This window comes from Chelonoidis abingdonii, chromosome 2, assembly GCF_003597395.2.
Source record: "Chelonoidis abingdonii isolate Lonesome George chromosome 2, CheloAbing_2.0, whole genome shotgun sequence".
In the NCBI taxonomy this organism is placed as follows: domain Eukaryota; kingdom Metazoa; phylum Chordata; order Testudines; family Testudinidae; genus Chelonoidis; species Chelonoidis abingdonii.
Genome location: NC_133770.1, coordinates 19,936,548 through 19,956,903, shown reverse-complemented (window position 1 = coordinate 19,956,903; position 20,356 = coordinate 19,936,548). Strand labels below are relative to the sequence as shown.

At 43.8% G+C, this 20,356-nt stretch overlaps 1 protein-coding gene across 2 annotated transcripts in view; it reads left to right on the top strand.

Moving 5' to 3' along the window:
- The window catches only part of PAXIP1 (PAX interacting protein 1), a 96,867-nt gene that overhangs the window by 57,301 nt on the left and 19,210 nt on the right, over positions 1-20,356 (top strand). For both annotated transcript variants that reach the window (XM_032775620.2, XM_075062194.1), the window contains exons 11-15: positions 6,422-6,543; positions 7,144-7,328; positions 7,486-7,529; positions 9,373-9,440; positions 12,239-12,341. In XM_032775620.2, coding sequence (XP_032631511.1) covers positions 6,422-6,543; positions 7,144-7,328; positions 7,486-7,529; positions 9,373-9,440; positions 12,239-12,341 — 522 coding nt within the window. The remainder of the gene's footprint in view (positions 1-6,421; positions 6,544-7,143; positions 7,329-7,485; positions 7,530-9,372; positions 9,441-12,238; positions 12,342-20,356) is intronic.

Genomic DNA, 20,356 nt, shown 5'->3' with positions numbered 1-20,356 from the left:
AAACAGCAATACATCAAGCAGTCAGTCAGCACTGTGCAGTTCATTGCAGTATAGAAACTGATCTCATTAGTTCCAGGTCTCAGTTACTGTGGTCCTGCACTTGAGCCAGGAGTATATTGGGGAGCAAAATTAGCTTGAAGTTACCTTTTGTGATCTCCATATTCTGATGCAGCTAGAGTCCTGCTGTGCTTCTGGTGTAAATCAGTCTAGTTTCAGGGCCCTAGGAAGGAGAGAACAGTTTAGTGCCACAGCCTCGGCATGTAGGGGTGGGAGAAATGCTGATATAGAGCTCTTATACCTGCTGAAGAGGTGCCCTATGCATGGGCATTCTCAGGAGTCTGTTTCCAGTTCTCTGAGACTCCTTTTTAATGCTAGAGCTGCAGAAAAGTGCTGTAGGTATCTGAGAATTGGGCCCATGTATTATAATATGCATAAATAGCAATTTTAATAATTATACAGGTACAGAAATTCAGGTTTGCTGTAGCCCAAACAAACACCGCAGTTGAAATGAGGTATGTTTCCTAGGAATCCTGGCAATCCTTTCCTAGTTCAGCAGTAGCATTCTTTGGTAGTCTTGGATAGCTGTCATTTCTCACTATTGGTATGTTGACACTGCATTTTAAAACCTATGGCAGCAAGTCTCAGAGCTCAGGTTGACAGAGTTGGTCTTGTGCTACATGACTAAATGCAGCTGTGTAGATGTTCAGGCCCAGAGTGGGCTTCATAGCCTGAGCTGCAATGTCTACATTGCTGTTTTTAGCATCATAGAAGAAGCCCAAGTCTGTAGGGACGTGGGCTCTGCGACTCGGTACCAGGGGTTTTAAAAGACAATGTAGACATAACCTTAGACTGCTTAGTTGCCAGCTCTCAGAATTAATGGCCTGATTTCAAGAGGCCTGATAGTTTCCTCATTTTGTAACTTGGATCTTCCACACACTCAAACTGTACACATGTTGAGTTCGGGGTGGTTAGAGAAGTTTAATTTCTTTGCTTTATGGTTTCTTAATTTCTGCTTGACATTAACTAATTTACATTCTCAGTCTTTAATTCTTTTTTGTGCTTGTAAATTTGATATGTTTTGTGGATTCTTAAAATTACCCCTCTGTCCCCTCCCCTTATCAGATGTTTGCCAGGCAGCTAATAAAGACATGGACATGGACCCTGCTCCAAATTCAGACATGATGCAACATATGAGGCTCATAGACAAATGAGGACTTGGGAGAGAAATATCAAGGATTGCAATAAGACACAGTTACAAAACAAGGCTTGCACACATCTTGGCAATTTACTGTTCCAGGGCTTCATTATGACAATTATGATGGTGTGGCTTTCTTTCAAAAGCGACCAAAACAAAAATTATTTCCCAGAAAAATATATAAGTCCAAAGAAGGAACTGAATTGATAGTTCAGTAGACTTAGCACAAAAGTGAGATAGGAATCCCATTGTTATAGTACTAACTCTGACACTGAGTCCTCCTGTGGCCTTTGGCAAGTCATTCCACTGCTTGGCCATAGTTTTCCCCACCTATAAAGTGGAACTAATTTGTATATTCTTATTCCAGTGCTGGTCCGTGGGTGTATTCCACATGTGGGTATGCATGCGCACCATGCTCCTGAGTCCAAAGATTTTAACAAGGAGTGTCCATCCACCCGCACATGTGCAGTAGGTCTCCTTGTGCTCCTGAGCAAGCATATAACAGGAAGTAGAGATTGATGCCTTCTCAGTTCTTTCTTACTGCCATATGACCTCACTCAGAATTTAGTGTTCTCTTTTTCTTCAGTTTTTAGGAGAACCTGTAAATAAAATTGTAAATAATTATTCTTCTTAGATTTAGTATTGTCATAGTTTTAGTGTAGTAAGTGTAGTTTCTTCCCTGGAGAAAGCCAAGCCTGAACAGGTGATTTACCCATATAGACACAACCTCCCCAGGGACCAATGGTACTCTATCCCCTGGGGTTCCTCCTTCTGGCACTATTGGGGACTGTGGGATCCCTATAATAGATGCCCAGGACCCACCCCGGAGTCTTTCCACTTCTCTTTCTTGCCAACATCTGGATCCCTCAGTGTGCGAGGAGAATATTGAGCCAGAACCACAGGTACCGACAGTTCTGACAGGAATCTCCTCCTCCTCCTCCCCAGGTGAGACGGTCTCTCCTTTTTCTCCAACACCACTGAACAACCATAGGGAATACTAGGAATTGTTGCAAAGAGTGGCTAGCAATTCCCAGATACCTCTAGAGGAAGTTCAAGACCCACACCCCCGACGGCTGAACATTCTGCAGCCTCAGGGCTAACCCTCCTGGTTAACAAGGCCATATTGGAACTGGTGAGGTTGGTCTGGCATACCCAGTATCCTGCGCCTCCATACCTAACAGGGCCAAGAGGGGCTATTTTGTCCAGGCAAAGGGAGCCAAATTTATGTTCTCCCACTCTGCCCTCAATTTCCTGGTTCTATAGGCTGCTACAGAAAGGGCTAGGTCACAATACTTTTGGACCACCCCATCAGAGAAGGACTCCAAAAGACTACCTTTTGGGAAGTAAGTACCTTCTCTTCTGTGGCTTGCAATTTTGCATTGTCAATTCCCCCCCTGCTAGCTAAGTACAACTTCAGCAACTGTTCTAAACTGGTAGCCTCTCAGGACAAACTTTCACCTGAAGACAGACCCCAGTTCCTCTCCGTTCTAAAGCAGGCAAGTTAGTGGCTAAAACAGCCCTTCAGGCTGCATTTGATGTAGTGGATACAGCATCGAGAAATTTAGCCACTGGTATTGTTATGAGAATGGATTCTTGGTTGCAATCCTTAGACTTTCCCAGGGAAGTGCAGAATAGTATCCAGGACCTTCCCTTTGACGAGTCGAACCGCTTTAATGAGAAAACTGATTAACTCTCTTCATTTGTTAAAGAACCCTCCACTTTCTGGGGATCTATATACCAGCTCCAAGGAGGAGGCATCGGAGTCACACCGATAAACCAAGACCAACTCCCCCTTCTCATGCTTTCTATTACCAGTGTCCTGCCAGGTCCCCGTGCAAACAGAAGACTCAGAGGCTCTGCTTTTCAGCCCTCTCTGCCACTATGATTGTGACCCATTCTCAGCCCCCTCCTTGGATCCACGCTTACCATCACTTGTGCCACATGCCCCTTCTCCTGCCACTTCTACAGGCCATCTTACTCTTTTTTTGCCCATAGTTGAGAGCTAATCATGACAGACAGTTGGGTCTTGAAGCTCATCCTTCAGGCATACCCTATAAAGTTCTTTTCTTTCCCTCTTTACAAATCCTCTTCCTGGTCCCCCTTCAAGAATCCCTCTCAAGAGGTGATTCTTCAACAGGAAGCGGAATCCCTACTACACCAAAGGGCAATAGAACAGGTCCCACCTTAGAATCAAAGAAGAGGGTTCTATTCTCTGTATTTCCTAGTTCCCAAAAAAGACAGAGGTTAGAGACCCAGTCTGTATCTTTGGCAACTCAACATCTTCATTCAGAAGTTGAGATTCAGGATGATTACATTGGCAGCAAGAATTCCCTATCTTCAGGAGGAGATGTGGTTTGTGGCTGTCGACATGAAGAAGGTATATTTTCATATAGACATTCATCCCTCCCACAGGAGGTTCCTGCGGTTTATGCTGAGTCAAGAGCACTTCCAATTCCAAGTCCTCCCTTTCGGACTAGTGACAGCCTTCAAAGTGTTCACGAAAGTTTTCTTAGTGGTGATGGCCCAGATGAGACCTCAGGGCCATACAGTTTTTCCATATCTGGACGACTGGCTCCTGGTAGGATGCTGTCAATGGGAGGTCAGGTCAGCTACACAATTCCTCATTCAGCTTCTTGCATCTCTGGGGATCTCTCTGAACAGAGAAAAGTCTATTTTATCCCTCACGAGGATGCTAAACTTTATTGGGGCAACATTGGATTCTGTTTCTACAAGTCCCTTCCATCCTCCCTGCAGAAAGATTCCAAATGATATGCAGCCTGGTTTCTTTGATATCCTGCAGACCAAGAACTACAGTGAGAATGTGCCTATCCCGGTGATGCCACTCATGTGACACCCTTTGTCAGGCTTCATCTATGATGCCTGTAGGCCTGGCTCAGTTCAGTCTACTTGCCCAACAAGGACCACATCAACACCAATGTGACCATTTCTTCCAAGATCATCACTTCCTTCATATGGCGGTTGAACCTAGAAAAGGTGAGAATGGGAGCCTCCTTCTCCACTCCCACTCCAGTAGACACTATTGTAACAGATGCTTTCCTTCTGGGGTAGGACACCCTCCTGAACAATCACACCGACAGGACACGTGAACCCCACAGGAGGCCAGACTACAAATCAACATAACTGCAACTGTGGGCAGTCCGCCTTGTATGCAAGGCCTTCTTCCCACTCATATGTGCCTTCCATATCCAAGTGATGTCAGACAATATCATTGCCATCATTTGCATAAACAAACGGAGAAGCAAGATCTCTCCCACTGTATCTGAAAGCAGTGAGGCTTGGAACTGGTCCAGCAGGCACAACATTCCTATCCAGGCAGCATACCTCCCAGGTATTTGCAGCTCCTTAGCAGACAACCTCAGCAGGCGCTTCTAGGCGGACTGCAAGTGGGAAATCCACAGCCTCTTCTGACAGTGGGACACATCTCCTGGGACCTCTTTGCATCCCAGACAGGCAAAGACCCCCTTCCCCTGTATTGCTTCAGGGGAGCCATAGGCTGTGACTTACAAGGTTTCAGTATGCCTTTCCTCCCATTCCCCTGCTTCCACAGGTCCTGAGAAAGATATGTGCTACAAGGCCAGCATCATTCTCCTAGCACCCTGCTGGCACAGACAGTTTTGGTTCCCAGAGCTGTCAATGTCAGCCCACTCTCCAGTCAAGATCCACCCCTTCCTAGAACTCCTGACGCAGGACAGGAGCAGAATCAAAGACCCCAGCCTGACCTCGCTCCAAGACCTTGTGTTTGGATGTGCGTTGGAAGTAGAACACTCTCTTGTTATTCCCCTGGTGCAAGCTATGCTTACACAGAGTAGAAAAGATTTGGCTAGGATTTCCTCTTTAGCTAAATGGAAGCATTTCTCCACCTTTGCACAGCACAATCAGTCTTACCTAGTCACTTCAAGCATCCTGATTGTTTTAGATTACCTCCTTTGGTCTTTTGATTGGCTTGTTATAAGCCCACCTTGCAGCCATTAGTGCCTTCTTCCCTCCAGTAGATGGGCACTCTGTTTTTACCCCCCCAACTATGACACAATTCATGAAGGGTCTCATTGAGGCCTTCCTGCCAGTTACTAAACCTATATTGCTATGGGATCTTAACCTTGTGCTGTCAAAATTCACCAGACCACTGTTTGAACCCTTAGCGACATGCTTCATGTCCCACCTGTTCATCAAAGTGGTGTTTCTAGTGGCCCTTACTTTGGCCAGAAGGGTCAGCAAACTGGGAACCATCATGGCAGATCCTCCCTAGAGGACTTTCAGAAGGAAAAGGTATTGCTTCGCCTCCACCCTAAATTTCTCCCCATCGTCATCTCTCAATTTCACATCAACCAGTGTATTCACTTATCTGTCTTTTTTCTAAAAACCCCATGCTTCTCCTGAAGAGAAAAGACTTCGCTCCCTTGGCGTCCCACATGCTCCATCTTTTTACCTGCAAAGAATCAAACCTATCAGAAAGTCACCAAAACACTCTACTGCAATTCCAGAGAGATACCGAGGTCAGGCCATAACCTGTCAAAGAATTTCCAAGTGGGTCATCTGTCCAGGAACTGCCATTGCATGACACAGGTACAGCAGCCACCTCGAGCTCCGTACACGTTTCCTAGACACCATGCACAAGTCCAGGCCTCTGTTGCAGATGTAGCAGTGGGATCTGCCATATTGAAAGCATCTTTGTTTCAGGCTTCCTCACACCCCCTTCTAGCCTGAGCACTGCTTGCCATTCACTTACGTGTGGAATATACATAGGGACCAGCACTCAAAGAAATGGAAGTTACTTACTGTACCTGGAAGTTCTTTGAGGTGTGTGGTCCCTATCTGTAGTCCACTACCCATCCTCCATCCCCTGTGATTTGCAGTAAGAAGAGGAACGGGGTGGGTGGCATCCACCCTTACTGCCTCTTATACCCTCACTCAGGAGCACAAGGAGACCTACTCTACTGATGCAGTCCAACGGATACTGCTTGTTAAAATCTCCGGACTCAGGTGCATGGTGTGCATGTGTACCCATGTGTGGAATACAGATAGGGACCATGCATCTCAAGAGAACTTCCAGTTACAATAAGTAACCTCCATTTCACTGAGACACATTGACAAGTTCCCCAGACTAGAGAAGAGTAATCTCTTATTTACAACCTGAGTGTAAATACTACCTAGTTCTTTTATTATTATTTTATTATTAATTGTAACTCTTGTTCTTTTCTACGCTAGATTATCTCAGTGACAGGATTTGTTGATAGTGACAGAGATGATCTCAAACTAATGGCTTACCTAGCAGGGGCGAAATACACTGGCTATCTGTGTCGCAGCAACACAGTTCTCATCTGTAAAGAGTAAGTGATTTATCTCAACAGCATTCACATCTTCAATAACCTATTTCCAGTCTAGCTACAAAATGATTTTTGATTATGTTAGTGACTTTCTTGCTGTATGTTATTCATTTATAGGTATTTCATGATAAAGGCACTTAGGTTTTAATTTATTATTTTCCTGGAGCGATCTAAACAACTGCAGTATGGATGCCCAGTTTTATGAATTATATTACGAAGTCCTGTTATATTCCAGTAATTTACAGTTTTTTACTTCTGAGTTTAGAAGGCTAACTTTGGAGCCATTAAGTATAAAGTTATTTCTCTTTAAGAGAGGATGCAGTTATTAGGCCATTTATAAGTAAATGATTAACACTGATTGGTTAAAAGGTCTTCAACTAGTGCCATTTTAGATCTTCTGTTCTGGGCAGATATTCTAGCTCACCAACCATTCACGTCTATAGCAAAAATATCTCTTAGGAAAAGCACTTATTTGGCTGCAACTACCAATAAAAAAAATCCATAGGGTAGGCTGAGAAGAGAATGTTGGTATTCTAGAACTTAACTGAAGGAAGTACCTTTTTATTAATGTGTATATTTTCTTCCCCCCCCCGGCACAATAAGGCCTACTGGGTTAAAGTATGAGAAAGCCAAAGAATGGAGGATACCATGTGTAAACGCACAGTGGATTTGCGATATATTGCTTGGAAATTTTGAAGCATTACGGCAGATTCAGCATAGCCGATATACAGTGTTCAATCTTCAGGACCCGCTTTCTCCTACTCAGCATCTGGTTCTAAACCTCCTGGGTAAGTGGGAATTCCATTCACAATATCCTGTATATCACAGAGATCAGCCTACTGGATAACATTATAATTATACTCAGTCATGTTGGACTGTGTCATATCTTTTTGTTGTAACAAATTACTTACACGGTCCTGTATGTTTTTTCTTCACCTCTTGTAGATGCTTGGAGAGTGCCATTAAAGGTATCATCAGAGCTTCTAATGGTATGTTGATTTATTCTTGCAGTTGTGTTTTCAAATAGTTACTGCTAGGGCTTTGTTGTATCGATGTAAGAGAGAGTAGGTGAAAATCAGGATGGGCATGAACGTGTATTTTAAAAAAAGCTTCCTTTCTGTATTTGATGATGTTCTCCATGTTAATTTATTTTCATGCTTCAGGTGAGTCAAAAAAGAAAAGAAATCATTTTGCAAAATCCAAGCAATTTTGGGTGCCCACTTGAAACCTCTTAAAGAGTTCTGGTTTTCGGAGGGTCATTATTCAGCACTTTCTGAAACTGAGGCCCCTTTTAAGACTTTTCAAGTTGGACAGCCAAAATCATTAGTTACTTCTGAAAATCTTGGCCTGAATGCATAATATTTATACTGCGCAAAATTAAGGCAGAATTGTTCCATTCATATGGTTTCAAGTACTGTTATGCATACACAATATCAAGTCCCAAAACCATGGACTTGGTACCAAGTGAAAGGCATTTGTAATCTTATTTAAGAATATTATGTTTTTAAAAGTTATATTGATAAAAAACGTAGTAAGACTGTAGTGTAAACTGACAAAAGCAAGGAGATTTAGAGTGACTGTTCCACATATTCCTCATGTTTTCTTGATATTGCAATCCATACTATAGGATATGTAAAAGTTCTTTTTATTTTATTTTATATAGACTAATGTAAATACAAAAATTAAGGTTAAGGTGACAACTTCCTCTCTGAATTCCCTTGTTTTTGTCAATGTATAATAACGTTAACTTATTTTATGATCTTGAAAATTTTTAGACTAGGATTTCTCTAGCCATGTCAGGGTCATTCTTTTCTTTTAACAATTTCATAATGTTTGACTTTCTTTTATGGTTAATTCCAGTTTGCACCAATGAATATACAGCTCCATTGTACAGCAGATGGCATTTAGATAAAATTTCACATTGCACACACAATACTTGCCTTATCTTTTGTGTTCTGGATTATTTGTTATCTTAGTCTTATTACCATACTCTTTATTAAGCAAGAGCTGAATAACTTTCAAATTCATTTGAACTTTTTTTTAACTGTCAAAATATTTTAAATAATTCCATTTTTTCAAGCACTCAGCAGTTGACAAAACCAGTACTAAAGTATGCCTGACACCTGGCCTTAAGCCTGATGCCATCTTCCAGTTTTTGAAATGAATTTTAAACGCTTAGGAATATGGTCTTGTGTGCCTGCACTATTTGGTACTTACCACAATATTTATGGAGGGACTGATTGCATATCCTATTGCTGCCTACTTAGTCAGTCTCAATTTCTAGGTTGCCAGTTGAAATGTAGCCTGTGCTAGCACATATTTTTCATCTGTGTGTAGATTTAGTTGTCTTCATATATTTTAAAATAAGTGTTCTCAACCTTTTTCTTTCTGATGCCCCCACAACATGCTATAAAAACTCAGTGGCCTGCCTGTGCCACAACTGTTTTTCTGCATATAAAAGCCAGGGCTGGAGCTAGGGGGTCACAAGCAGGGCAATTGCCTGAGGCCCCATGCCACAGGGGGCCCCGCAAAGCTGATTTGCTCAAGCTTCAGCTTCCGCCCCAGTGGCAGGGCTCAGGGCCCCAGGCTTCAGCACCACACTGCACAGATTTGGCTTTCTGCCCTAGGCCCCAGCAAGTCTAACGACGGCCCTGCTTGGCAGACCCCCTGAAACCTGCTTGTGGCCTCCCAGGGGTCCCTGGAGCCCTAGTTGAGAACCGCTGCTTTAAAATATAGTAGTTAAATGTTTTATTGTGAAACAGAAAAATTAGGATGGCTAATCAGAAAGTTTGTGCTTACTTCAGACACAAATGTATGGTGATCTAATTGCAGGGTGTGAGATTGCCCCTGAAACCAAAGCAAAATGAATCCAGTCTTCAGCCTTCTTCTAAACGGGCAAGGTAAGAATAACTGGCTAACAGTGACAAAAGCTCATTAACTTCCTTTTGCACAGGACTTCTGTTTCCTTTGTTATTAAAAAAACTTAAGAGAATGTCCATAAAACTGTCCATTAGCTGTCAGCCTGGAACCATCAAATCCCTTACTTACTAAGATGGTTGTATCTGGAAGAAATGGCTACATGTTGCCAATAAGGTTGTTGATTAATCGCAGTTAACTCACATGATTAACTAAAAAAAAAAATTAATTGCGAATAATTGCACTGTTAAACAATAGAATATCAATTGAAATTTATTAAATATTTTTGGATGTTTTTCTACATTTTCAAATATATCAATTTCAATTACAACACAGAATACAAAGTGTATAGTGCTCACTTCATATTATTTTTATTACAAATATTTGCACTGTAAAAATGATAAACAAAAGAAATAGTATTTTTCAATTCACCTCATACAAGTACTGTAGTGTAATTTCTTTATCATGAAAGTGCAACTTACAAATGTAGTTGTTTTGTTACATAACTGCACTCAAAAACAAAACAGTGTAAAACTTCAGAGCCTACAAGTCCACTCAGTCCTACTTCTTGTTCAGCCAGTAGGTAAGAGAAACAAATTTGTTTTACATTTATGGGAGATAATGCTGCTCACTTCTTAATTACAATGTCACCTGAAACAAGTGAACAGCTGTTGCATGGCACAGTTGTAGCCGGCATCGCAAGATATTTATATGCCAGATGCACTAAAGATTCATGTACCTCTTCATGCTTCGGCCATAGTTCCAGAGGACATGCGTCCATGCTGATGACACTTGTTTAAAAAAAAATGAATTAATTACATTTTGACTGAACTCCTTGGGGGAGAGTTGTTTGTCCTCTGCTCTGTTTTACCTGCATTCTACCATGTATTTCATGTTATAGCAGTCTCGGATGATGACTCAGCACATGTTCATTTGAACAACACTTTCACTGCAAATTTGACAAAATGCAAGGAAGATACCAATGTGAAATTTCTAAAGATAGCTACAGCACTCGACCCAGGATTTAAGAATCTGAAGTGCCTTCTAAAATCTGAAAGGGATGAGGTGTGGAGCTTGCTTTTAAAAATTTTAAAAGAGGAACACTGGTGCCGAAAGTACAGACACCAAACCACCAAAAAGGAAATCAGCTCTGCTGGTGGCATCTGACTCAGATGATGAAAATGAACATGCATCGTTCCACACTGCTATGGATCGTTATCGAGCAGAACCCATCAGCATGGACGCATGTCTCCTGGAAGAGTGGTTGAAGCATGAAGGGCCATATGAATCTTTAGCGCATCTGGCACCTAAATATCTTGTGACACCGACTACAACAGTGCCATGCGAACGTCTGTTCCCACTTTCAGGTGACATTGTAAAGAAGAATCAGGTAGCATTATCTTCTTCTAATGTAAACAAACTTGTTTGAGCAATTGGCTGAAAAAGAAGTAGGACTGACTGGACTTGTAGTCCTACTACTTGTAGTCCTACTAAAGTTTTACATTGTTTAATTTTTGAGTGCAGGCTTTTTGTACATAATTCTACATTTGTAAGTTCAACTTTCACGATAAAGAGATTGCACTACAGTACTTGGATTAGGTGAATTGAAAAATACTATTTCTTTTGTTTTTTTTACAGTGCAAATATTTGTAATAAAAAATAAATATAAAGTGAGCACTGTACACTTTGCATTCTGTGTTGTAATTGAAATCAATGTATTTGAAAATGTAGAAGACATCCACAAATATTTAAATACATGGTATTCTATTGTTTAACAGTGCAATTAATCGCGATCAATATTTTTAATGGCAGAATTAATTGAGATTAATTTTTTTAATCACTTGACAGCCCTAGTTGCCAACTATGCACTGGAGGAGATGGAAAAAAGAGAGCACACCCAAGTAGTGAACTAGAAGGAGAGAAGGGAGGAGAGAATAGAGAGAGGATGTGGAGAAATTAGAGAGGCAGAGAACTAGGGGTAGAGGGAAGAAAGCAGAGACAGTGAAATGAAATGGGATGAGAAGTGGAGAGGAAAACCATGTAAATAAAAAATAGAAAGCAAAACTGAAAAAAGGATTTAAAAAGCCAATGGAACATAGAAAAGGTTGGGAGGGGAAGAGAGAATGGACAAAAGAAAGTGAAATGGAAACAACATATTCACATAAAAACATCATAATTGCAAAGGGCTCTTTATGAATAAACTAAAAAGTGAACTCTTGAGCCTTTCATGAATCAGAGACTACATCATCTTGTGAGAGCTTTCTTCACCTTGTCTCTAAAACTGGGTCCAGCAATTGAGCAGAGACTTCTAAAGGGTTAGCATTCATGGCACAAACAATATGTTGCCTGTTAATATAAATGCTTAACTCTTAAGATTAAAATCATGCTGGATGATTAGTTTGACTTTGGTGATTTTCTCTAGCAATCATTCTGCCATTCACTGTGTAAAGTCTACAATCCTTTATAATGGTGAAAGTGTAAATAAGAAAAGTGGCCAGGGTATCCGATACGTGTCTGGAAAAGCACTGCAGCTTAGGAAGCCTTTTTGGAGATAATCTGAGCTCCACTGGGTCAGGACTGTGCTCAGTCTGTTCCTTATACCAACTTAAACACATCTTGTTCTCAGGTTGGCAACCTTTTATCAAAAAGCCGTAAAGCCTGCAAACCTTTACTTGTGTGAGTAGTCCCATGAGTAAAAGTTTGCAAGATTGTGCTTCAGTGGTTTTAAAATAAAAACATTGGTCCCAGTCATCATGATGTCCTGTATCTTTCTATTTTGTAGAATTGAGGACATACCACCACCTACTAAAAAGCTCTCACCAGAATTGACCCCAATGGTGCTCTTCACAGGATTTGAGCCTACACAAGTCCAGCAGTATATCAAGGTGACTTTCATATTTGTCACTTATGCACAATATTTTGGAACATTTAGCAACTTCAGATTATTTTCCCTAACCCATCAAGTGTAATTTGTGTCTACAAGACTTTATCAGAACAGGTCTAAAAGATATAAAGAGAGAAAATTGTAGGGAATGGTTTTAAAGTAGTGGAGAATATAGTTTTCGGTAAATTGAGTTTTATTTGCTAGTTATATCCAAGTTAGTATTACTCAGGTACTTCATTTTACTCAGGTCTTATTTTTTCTTTCCTAATGTTCATTTTCAAAGTGTGGGGGATACCTTCAGTACCTCCAATAGCAAACCAAATGACCACATTCAGATGAGGAACATATGAATAACCATATTGAATCAGACCCAAGGTCCATCCAGTGTAGTATCTTGTCTCTTGACTCTGTGCAGCAGCAGATGCTTCATAGGAAGGTGCAAGATTACCCCATATCTGCCTACTCTGTGTTGTCTGTCCCCCATGAATGTTTAATCCTGCTTCTTCACAGACATTGTTTTAAATTTTAAAGCATGAGGCTTTATATCCCTTCCAAAACTTAACTGTTAAAACTCAGGATATTCTTGTTACCCATATGAAAGTCCAGTCCCTCTTTGAACCTTGCTACATGGAGCTAGATTCAGAAATGAACTTAGGTGTGGCAATGTTCAGCCTCAACATGCCTAACCATGCCTAGAAAATCCCTGGGATTCTCAAAGCCTGAATTAGATGCTCAGGCTCCTTATACAATGCATGGGGAGAGATAGGCTCCTTAGAATGGGAGTCACAAAAGCAAGCACATTAAATGGCTCCCTGTCTAAGCCAGCCAATAGGAGATGCCAAGCAGAAGGGTGTGTCCTAAGCCCCACCCCTCTCAGAGAGGAGGACGTCCCTCATAACTTTTAGCCTAGTGAGGTGTATTCCACATATGAGTACACATGTACTTGAGTCCAGAGACTTTTTAGTAGCAGTGTCCATTGATCTGCACATGCACAATTGTTCTTGTGCTCTCAACCAAGGATATGAGGGGCAGTGTGGACTGGAGCCTCTCCAGTTCCTTGGTACCACTACATGGCCTGAGTCAGAATCTTCTGTGTTCACACCTTCTTCCTTTGACTGCTTCAGTCTGTGTATAAATATTGTAAATAGTTTTACTACTTTACTCTTTTAGTGTTAAGTACTAGTGTAGCTAGTTAGTTGTTTTCCCCCATCCTGGGGAAATCCTCCATGGGAGGCTAGGGTTATGCCCAGAGTCCCAGGGTTACAGAATTGTTTCCCGCCCCCGGCTCCTTTTCAGTGAGTGACAAACACCAGCACTGCTTTTAGTGCCTAGGTGAGGCTCACATCTTAGAAGTTCTGAGAGAGAAGGAGCAGCAAATGTTGCACTTAGTAGTCAGATCCAGGCTAAGGACAACCCCCTAGACATCAGCTTCAATCAACAGGCAGAGTCCCTCCAAACATAAGCTCAGTGCTCGAGACTGAGACTTCTAAGCCTAAGGTGAAGGCTTCTCATGAGAGTATGGGGCATTGTCACAAGCACAGAGACAACATTCTTCCAACGCTGCCCCAAAGGAAAAAAGACACCCCCCAACCCCTTCAAAGTTGGGAGAGTTCTTGCCCCTGCACCTAAAAATTAAGGCCAAAGTAAATCTCCTGAGCAGGAGAAAGTGGCACTATGGAGAATGGATCCATTTGTTCCAGTACGGGTTCTGATACGCTGACAGTAAGACATTCATCGCCACTCCCTTTAACATCCAAATCATACTCTGCCAATAACGTCACAGCGCTGGAGGAGTCCAGCTTCCAATGTGACCAGGGAAACACTGGATCCAACAGGCCCACCAGCTGATTCTCCCCATACCCCAAGATGGTCTGAGACCTATGTCTCTCTGTCCACTACTCTGAGGTTCACCATTATTCACAGACATAATTGATGCAGAAGAGGAAGCTATTCTGAGGTCATAGGGTCTCTCTTCTCTCCCCCCTTGAATCTGGGTACCGTAGCTGAGGATCCAGCATTTTCATCTGATGAGTTACAGGTGTCAGAAGAGCCCCTACCCTATCATGCAGAAACGGGACTAGAGAGAGCAGGGTTCCATCCTGCAATCAGAACTGGTGGTACCCAGTGCCGTGGGGTTCTCAGCTAGTTTAGCCTTCATACGGGCATTACCCAGGATCAGTACATGAACATTTCTTGCCATCTCCTGGCCAACACCAGCTGGCCCCATCGGAATATGTAGAAGACTGAGCTGAACTGGATCCAACAGTTCTGATGGTTTGGGGAGCAATTTCATTGTCTTTCCCAGATGAGGCAGGTATCCCATCTTCACCATCTCTGCCTGATGACTAGAGGCAATATCAGTAGCTCCTACAAAGGGTGGTGTCCAAGCTCCAGATTTAGCTTGAAGAGGTTCAGGAATCCCAACATAGATTGCTGGATATCTTGCAACCTTTGGGTCCCAGTTGAGCAGCCCTCCCTATCACCAAGGCCATCATGTATCCAGCTAGAACAGTGTGGCACGCTTCTGCTTCTTGCACTCCCACCCCAAAGAGTGCTGAGAAGCACTACTTTGTTCCATTTAAAGTGACAGAGTTTCTATTCTCTCACTCATCATCCAACTCTGTGATGATACAAGCTGCCACTGAAAAATCCAGGTTGCAGCACCCCAAAACTACACCCTCGAACTGGACTGCCAAGTGACTAGTCCTTCTAGGAGAAAAGGTGTTTGCCTCTCTCCAATTTAGAATTTGAAATTATGAGGCCCTTCCTCCTAAATACAACGTCACTAATTATGCAGCGTTTGTTGGATTTTAAGGACAAGCTCCCTCAGGACAATAGAATTCAGTTCCAGTCCTTAATTGATGAAGGAAAATTAGTGCCCCAAACTTCTCTCCAGGTTGCAGTAGATACTGCAGGCTGTGGCCATTGTCCTGAGGAGAGATTCCTTTTGTTTGTTAAATAGTTTGCCCACTTCCCTGGAGGGAATTATTGATGCGTGTGTGACCATAATGAATTTTAATTTTCACATGGACAGTCTTTCATATAGACATTTACCCATCCCACAGAAGGTTCCTCTTTGGTGAAGACAGTTACCAATTCAGAGCCCAGTTTGGCCTACCTATGGAACTCCAGGTCTTTTGCAAAAGTCTTTTCAGTGGTGGCAGCTTGGATGAGAGGAAATTGGTTTTCCATCTTCCTGTAACTTAACAACTGGCTTATGACAGTGTGGCGGGGCAATGACCCACTGTTGCAGCGCCTCCTGCTGGTCGTCTCAGGAATTAGCTCTTCATCTTTGAGTGCTGTCCCTGTGGGTGGTCCACTCTAAGTGTCAGTGCATCCTGGCGCCGTTGATCGGAGATTTTCGGTAGCAGTGCTTGGTCAGGACGCAGGCGCTCGGATGGTATCTCCCGCCTTGTTGGAATCTTCCTGAGCACCTGCATCCCGCACCCTCCTCAGTTCCTTCTCAGCTGTCCCCGGCTGAAGACAGGACTTGGGGCAGTGCTGTTTTTCTTCCCTGGTCTCTGTAGGAACAAAGTAACAAAGAATATAGAAATAGTTATTAGTTACATCCCAGTTGTTTCCCTTCCTTTAGTGTAGTTACATAGTGACTTAGTTTTAAAAAAAAAAGTCACTTCAGACTTGTCTGTCGCTGAGACACTCTCCCCTGCCGTTTCTAATTCACAATGCCAGGGGCTTCAGGATTCAAAAGGTGTGTTTCCTGTATGAAGTGCCTCGGGGAAGCCCACATCCCCGGAAAGTGCCTCCACTGTATGAGCCTCAAGTCAAGGGCTCAGCGCAACAGGGACCTGCGGCTTAAAATGCTTCTTATGGAAAAATCCCTGCAGCCGCTTTCGGAGATGGGGAAAGTTAAACCCGCTCCCACATCCTCCCCAGCCAGATCTAAAATGGTGGGGAGTGTTGCTTCACCCTCTCTGCAGCAGAGGCATGAAGCAGAGCTGTCTCATAGGAGAGACTTTAACAAGGTAAGGGGTCTCCTGAGAGATCCCTACCCTCTGTGCTGACAGCGCCAAAGGCAGGTGCCTCAGCCCCAGCTCACACCTCAGCTACAGCTCCCACAGACCGTAGAGGCAGAAATTCAAGCTCCCAGACACAGAAGGATTCCGCGGCACCGAGCGCCTCAGCGCTGAAAATAACTGTGAAGCCGACTGCGTGCTCTGCCCCAGTGCCGACAAAGACGTCGGCACCGTATGCTTCAGGGCTAAAAATAGCTGCAGTGCCGACCACGTGTGCTGCTCCAGTGCCAGGAAGAACAATGACACCGAGCCTTCCTCCTGCCCCCGCACTAGCAGCGGACCCTTTGCAGGGCACCTCCAGCTGACCCACGGCACCGCTCACACTCTCACTTTCACTTAACATGCTAGAGCACAGTCCAGGCTCAGCACAGCCCAGGGAGCAGGAACAACACTTCTTCACTCAAAGTGACCTCTTAGTGCCACCTGAGCCTAACTCTCCACTCCTAGATATACAGGGCTTACTCTTCGAACAGCCACTCACCACCTGAACTGGCTACCTTCACTGAGAGTGAACCTGATCTACAATAGCAAGCAGAGTTCTCCGCACCTCCCTCTTCTCCCCCACCAGAGCCTTTTCCACCTCAGCCTACAGTCCACAGCCACCAGCCTCAGTTTCCCCTCCATGAGCGGCACCTGGGTTTTCCTACCCTATGCCTTAGCCTCAGTGGTACCCTTTGCCACATCCTCCTACCTCTCATCATCAGACCTCTTCCAGGAAACCACTACCTGCTTCTGTGCCTTGATCTCCAGCTCTGTCAACTTCTAGAGTACTTGAACCCACTCCTGAGAACGTGAGTTATGAACCATATCCGGACTCAACGAACCCTAACTCTCCATCAGCTCCGGACAGAGCCCTCTCTCCCCAGCCTCCACAGAATGTGGACTACTGTAAACAATTTCAAGAACTTTTCAAGAGGGTGGCACTCAGTCAAGACATCCCCCTAGAAGAGGTTCAGGGGACACAACATAAACTCCCCAGAATCCTTCAACCCTCTGCGCCCTCAAAGATCGCACTCTCTATAAATGAGGCACTCCTGGAACCAGCTGACGCTCTCTGGCAAACTCCAGCGTCTTTATTACCAACCTGCAGAAAGGCCAAACATAAATACTAAGTTCCTGCTAAGGACGGTGACTTCCTGTTTTCTCACCCACAACCAAACTCTCTCGTCATCGATGCAGTCGCACAAAGAATGAAACCGCCACAGTATCAGCCCCCACTGCAAGACAAGGACCTTAAACACCTTGATGTCTTGGGTCGCAAGGTTTACACATCCTCCACTCTACAATTCAGGATTGCAAACTACTGTGTACTCCTTGCCAGCTACGACTTTGATAACTACAATAAAACTTTTTGAATTTACCTCTTAAATTCCAGAGGACAGGAGAGCGGACTTTAAATCAATTCTGAGCGAGGGCCAATTGATTTCCAGAACAGCCCTACAAGCCTCTTTAGATATGGCGGCCACAGCAGCCTGTACAACTGCAATGGCTGTGGTTATGTGCAGATCTTCATGGCTTTCTGCATCTGGCATCCCTAAAGATCTGCAGAACAAAGTAGAGGACCTCCCCTTTGATAAAGAGAAACCATTTTCCAAAAAACTGATGAACTACTTCACACAATTGTCAAAGTTAGACTCAGGACTCACAGTTTGTCAGACCACTCTGTTTTATTAGCACAGCGCTCTGCTAATACACCCAGATAATGTGAGCAGCCATGCAAGACCTAAACAGTCTTATTTATACAGATAAAAGAGAGGGAATTAGACAAAGGGACAAAGAAAGCAAAAACAGTAAAAATCACCTGGGGCATAGCATGCATATCCCATTTCCTTACTAACTGTTATTGATCTAAGGCTAATACTTCACCAATTGCCCTTAAACGGTGCAATTGTTCTATGTTAATGTCTGTATTCCTGACACCTGGATTGCAACATTCCAACAATTTTGCTTAAAGGTGCAGACAACATTTCTTTAATCCTTTCTATTCTTACAATATAATTCATTTTACTTTCACATAATGAAAGATTCTAGAGTGACACTGCGCACCCTGGGCATTCACCCATCTCTTCCCAGAGGACAACGATACCAACCCTACCAAAGACCATGTACACAACAATATTATCGGGCTCAACCCAAGCCATACAACATAAATAGGAATTGCACTAGACCCCCTAAGCACAGACAAAATCAAGCTCAAGAAATCACTTCCCATCCATCCGGGAATAAACAACAATTTTGAAAGGTTGGTCGAGGGTCTGTGCCCACTACCCCTTGATTCCACAGCCTACTTGCCCATTTGGCCACTGCCTCCAGAGTTTCCAACATGCCTGGCAGCAAATTACACCGGACCTCTGGGTCCTCGAGATAGTTCACTCCGGTTACTCTATCTCATTCATATCCTATCCTCCGACCCTTCCCCTTCCCCATCCCTCTTCAGGGACCCCTCTCACGAGCACCTACTTTGCTCAGAAAGGGCTTATCTTCTACAGCTAGGCGCAGTGGAGCCTGTGCCGATGCAACATCAAGGGAAAGGTTTCTACTCCCATTAATTCCTGACCTAGAAAAAGACCGGGGGATGGAGGCCTATACTAGACTAACGCCAGCTGAACAAATTCATGAGAATACAAAAATTCAAAATGGTCACACTGGGCACAATAACTCCTGCACTGGATCAAGGGGACTGGTATACAGCCTTCCACCTACAAGATGCCTATTTTCATACATCAATTCATCCAGCTCACATACGCTTTCTATTCTTCACAATTGGTCACAACCATTTTCAATACAGAGTTCTTCCTTTCGGCCTCTCCACAGCACCAAGAGTCTTTTCCAAAACTCTAGCTGTGGTTGTGGCTCACATCCACAAACATGGGATCACACTTTTCCCGTACCTGGTCGATTGTCTCATCAAGGGCAACTCCTATGGCGAGACGCTCCAAGCTACCTGTTTCACTGTCGCCCTCTTTCACAGTCTAGGCCTCCAGATAAACGTCCAGAAATCCACCCTGACATCTACACAACAGATCGAGTTCATCGGAACTCATCTCAACTCAATCCAGAGCAGAGCTTTGCTCCCATATCACAGATTCCTCGCTATCACACAGGTCATATGCACACTGTCTATTCGTCCAAGGACATAGGCAAGACTCTGCCTACAGCTCCTTGATCACATGGCAGCCACGACCTTCGTGGTCAAGTACACCAGGCTCAATTCCAATTTCAAATCCAACAGACACACCTTAGGGATGCTGTTAACTCCTCCTCCCAACGTTCTATCTTCCCTACATTGGTGGACAAGACCAAAGAACCTCTGCACTGGGGTTTCCGTCCAGCAACGATCCTCAATGCTCATGTTCACCACGGATGCTTCCCTAATTGGTTGGGGAGTGCACCTAGGGGGGACACAGGGCACAAGGCCGGTGGTCCACGTCAGAGACACACCTACACATAAATCTCTTAGAGCTCAGAGCAGTGAGACGAGCGTGCCTTCACTTTCTTCCCCTCATAAGGAACAAATCTATTCGGGTCTTAACAGACAACATAGCATGTACGTACTACATGAACAGACAAGGGGGAGGCTAATCACGTTCTCTTTGCATGGAAGCCATCCGACTGTGGAATTGGTGTATACAACATCAAATACAGATCACCGCTTCCTACCTACCAGGCTGCCACAGCACTACTGCCGACGCACTCAGCAGGCACTTCTCGACAGAACACGAATGGGAACTGCACCCCACAATACTTCAACAGCACTTCTCCCTCTGGGGCACCCCGTCAATAGACCTCTTTGCCACAACTCAGAATCGAAAACGTCCCCGGTTTTGCTCCAGAGCAGGGCTCGGAACTGCATCCTTAGGAGACGCGTTCCTCATCCTGTGGAACAACTCCGTCCTGTACGCCTTCCCACCAATCCCTCTGTTACACAGGGTTCTTCGGAAGATCGTAGACTACAAGGCCCGGGTCATACTTATTACCCCGG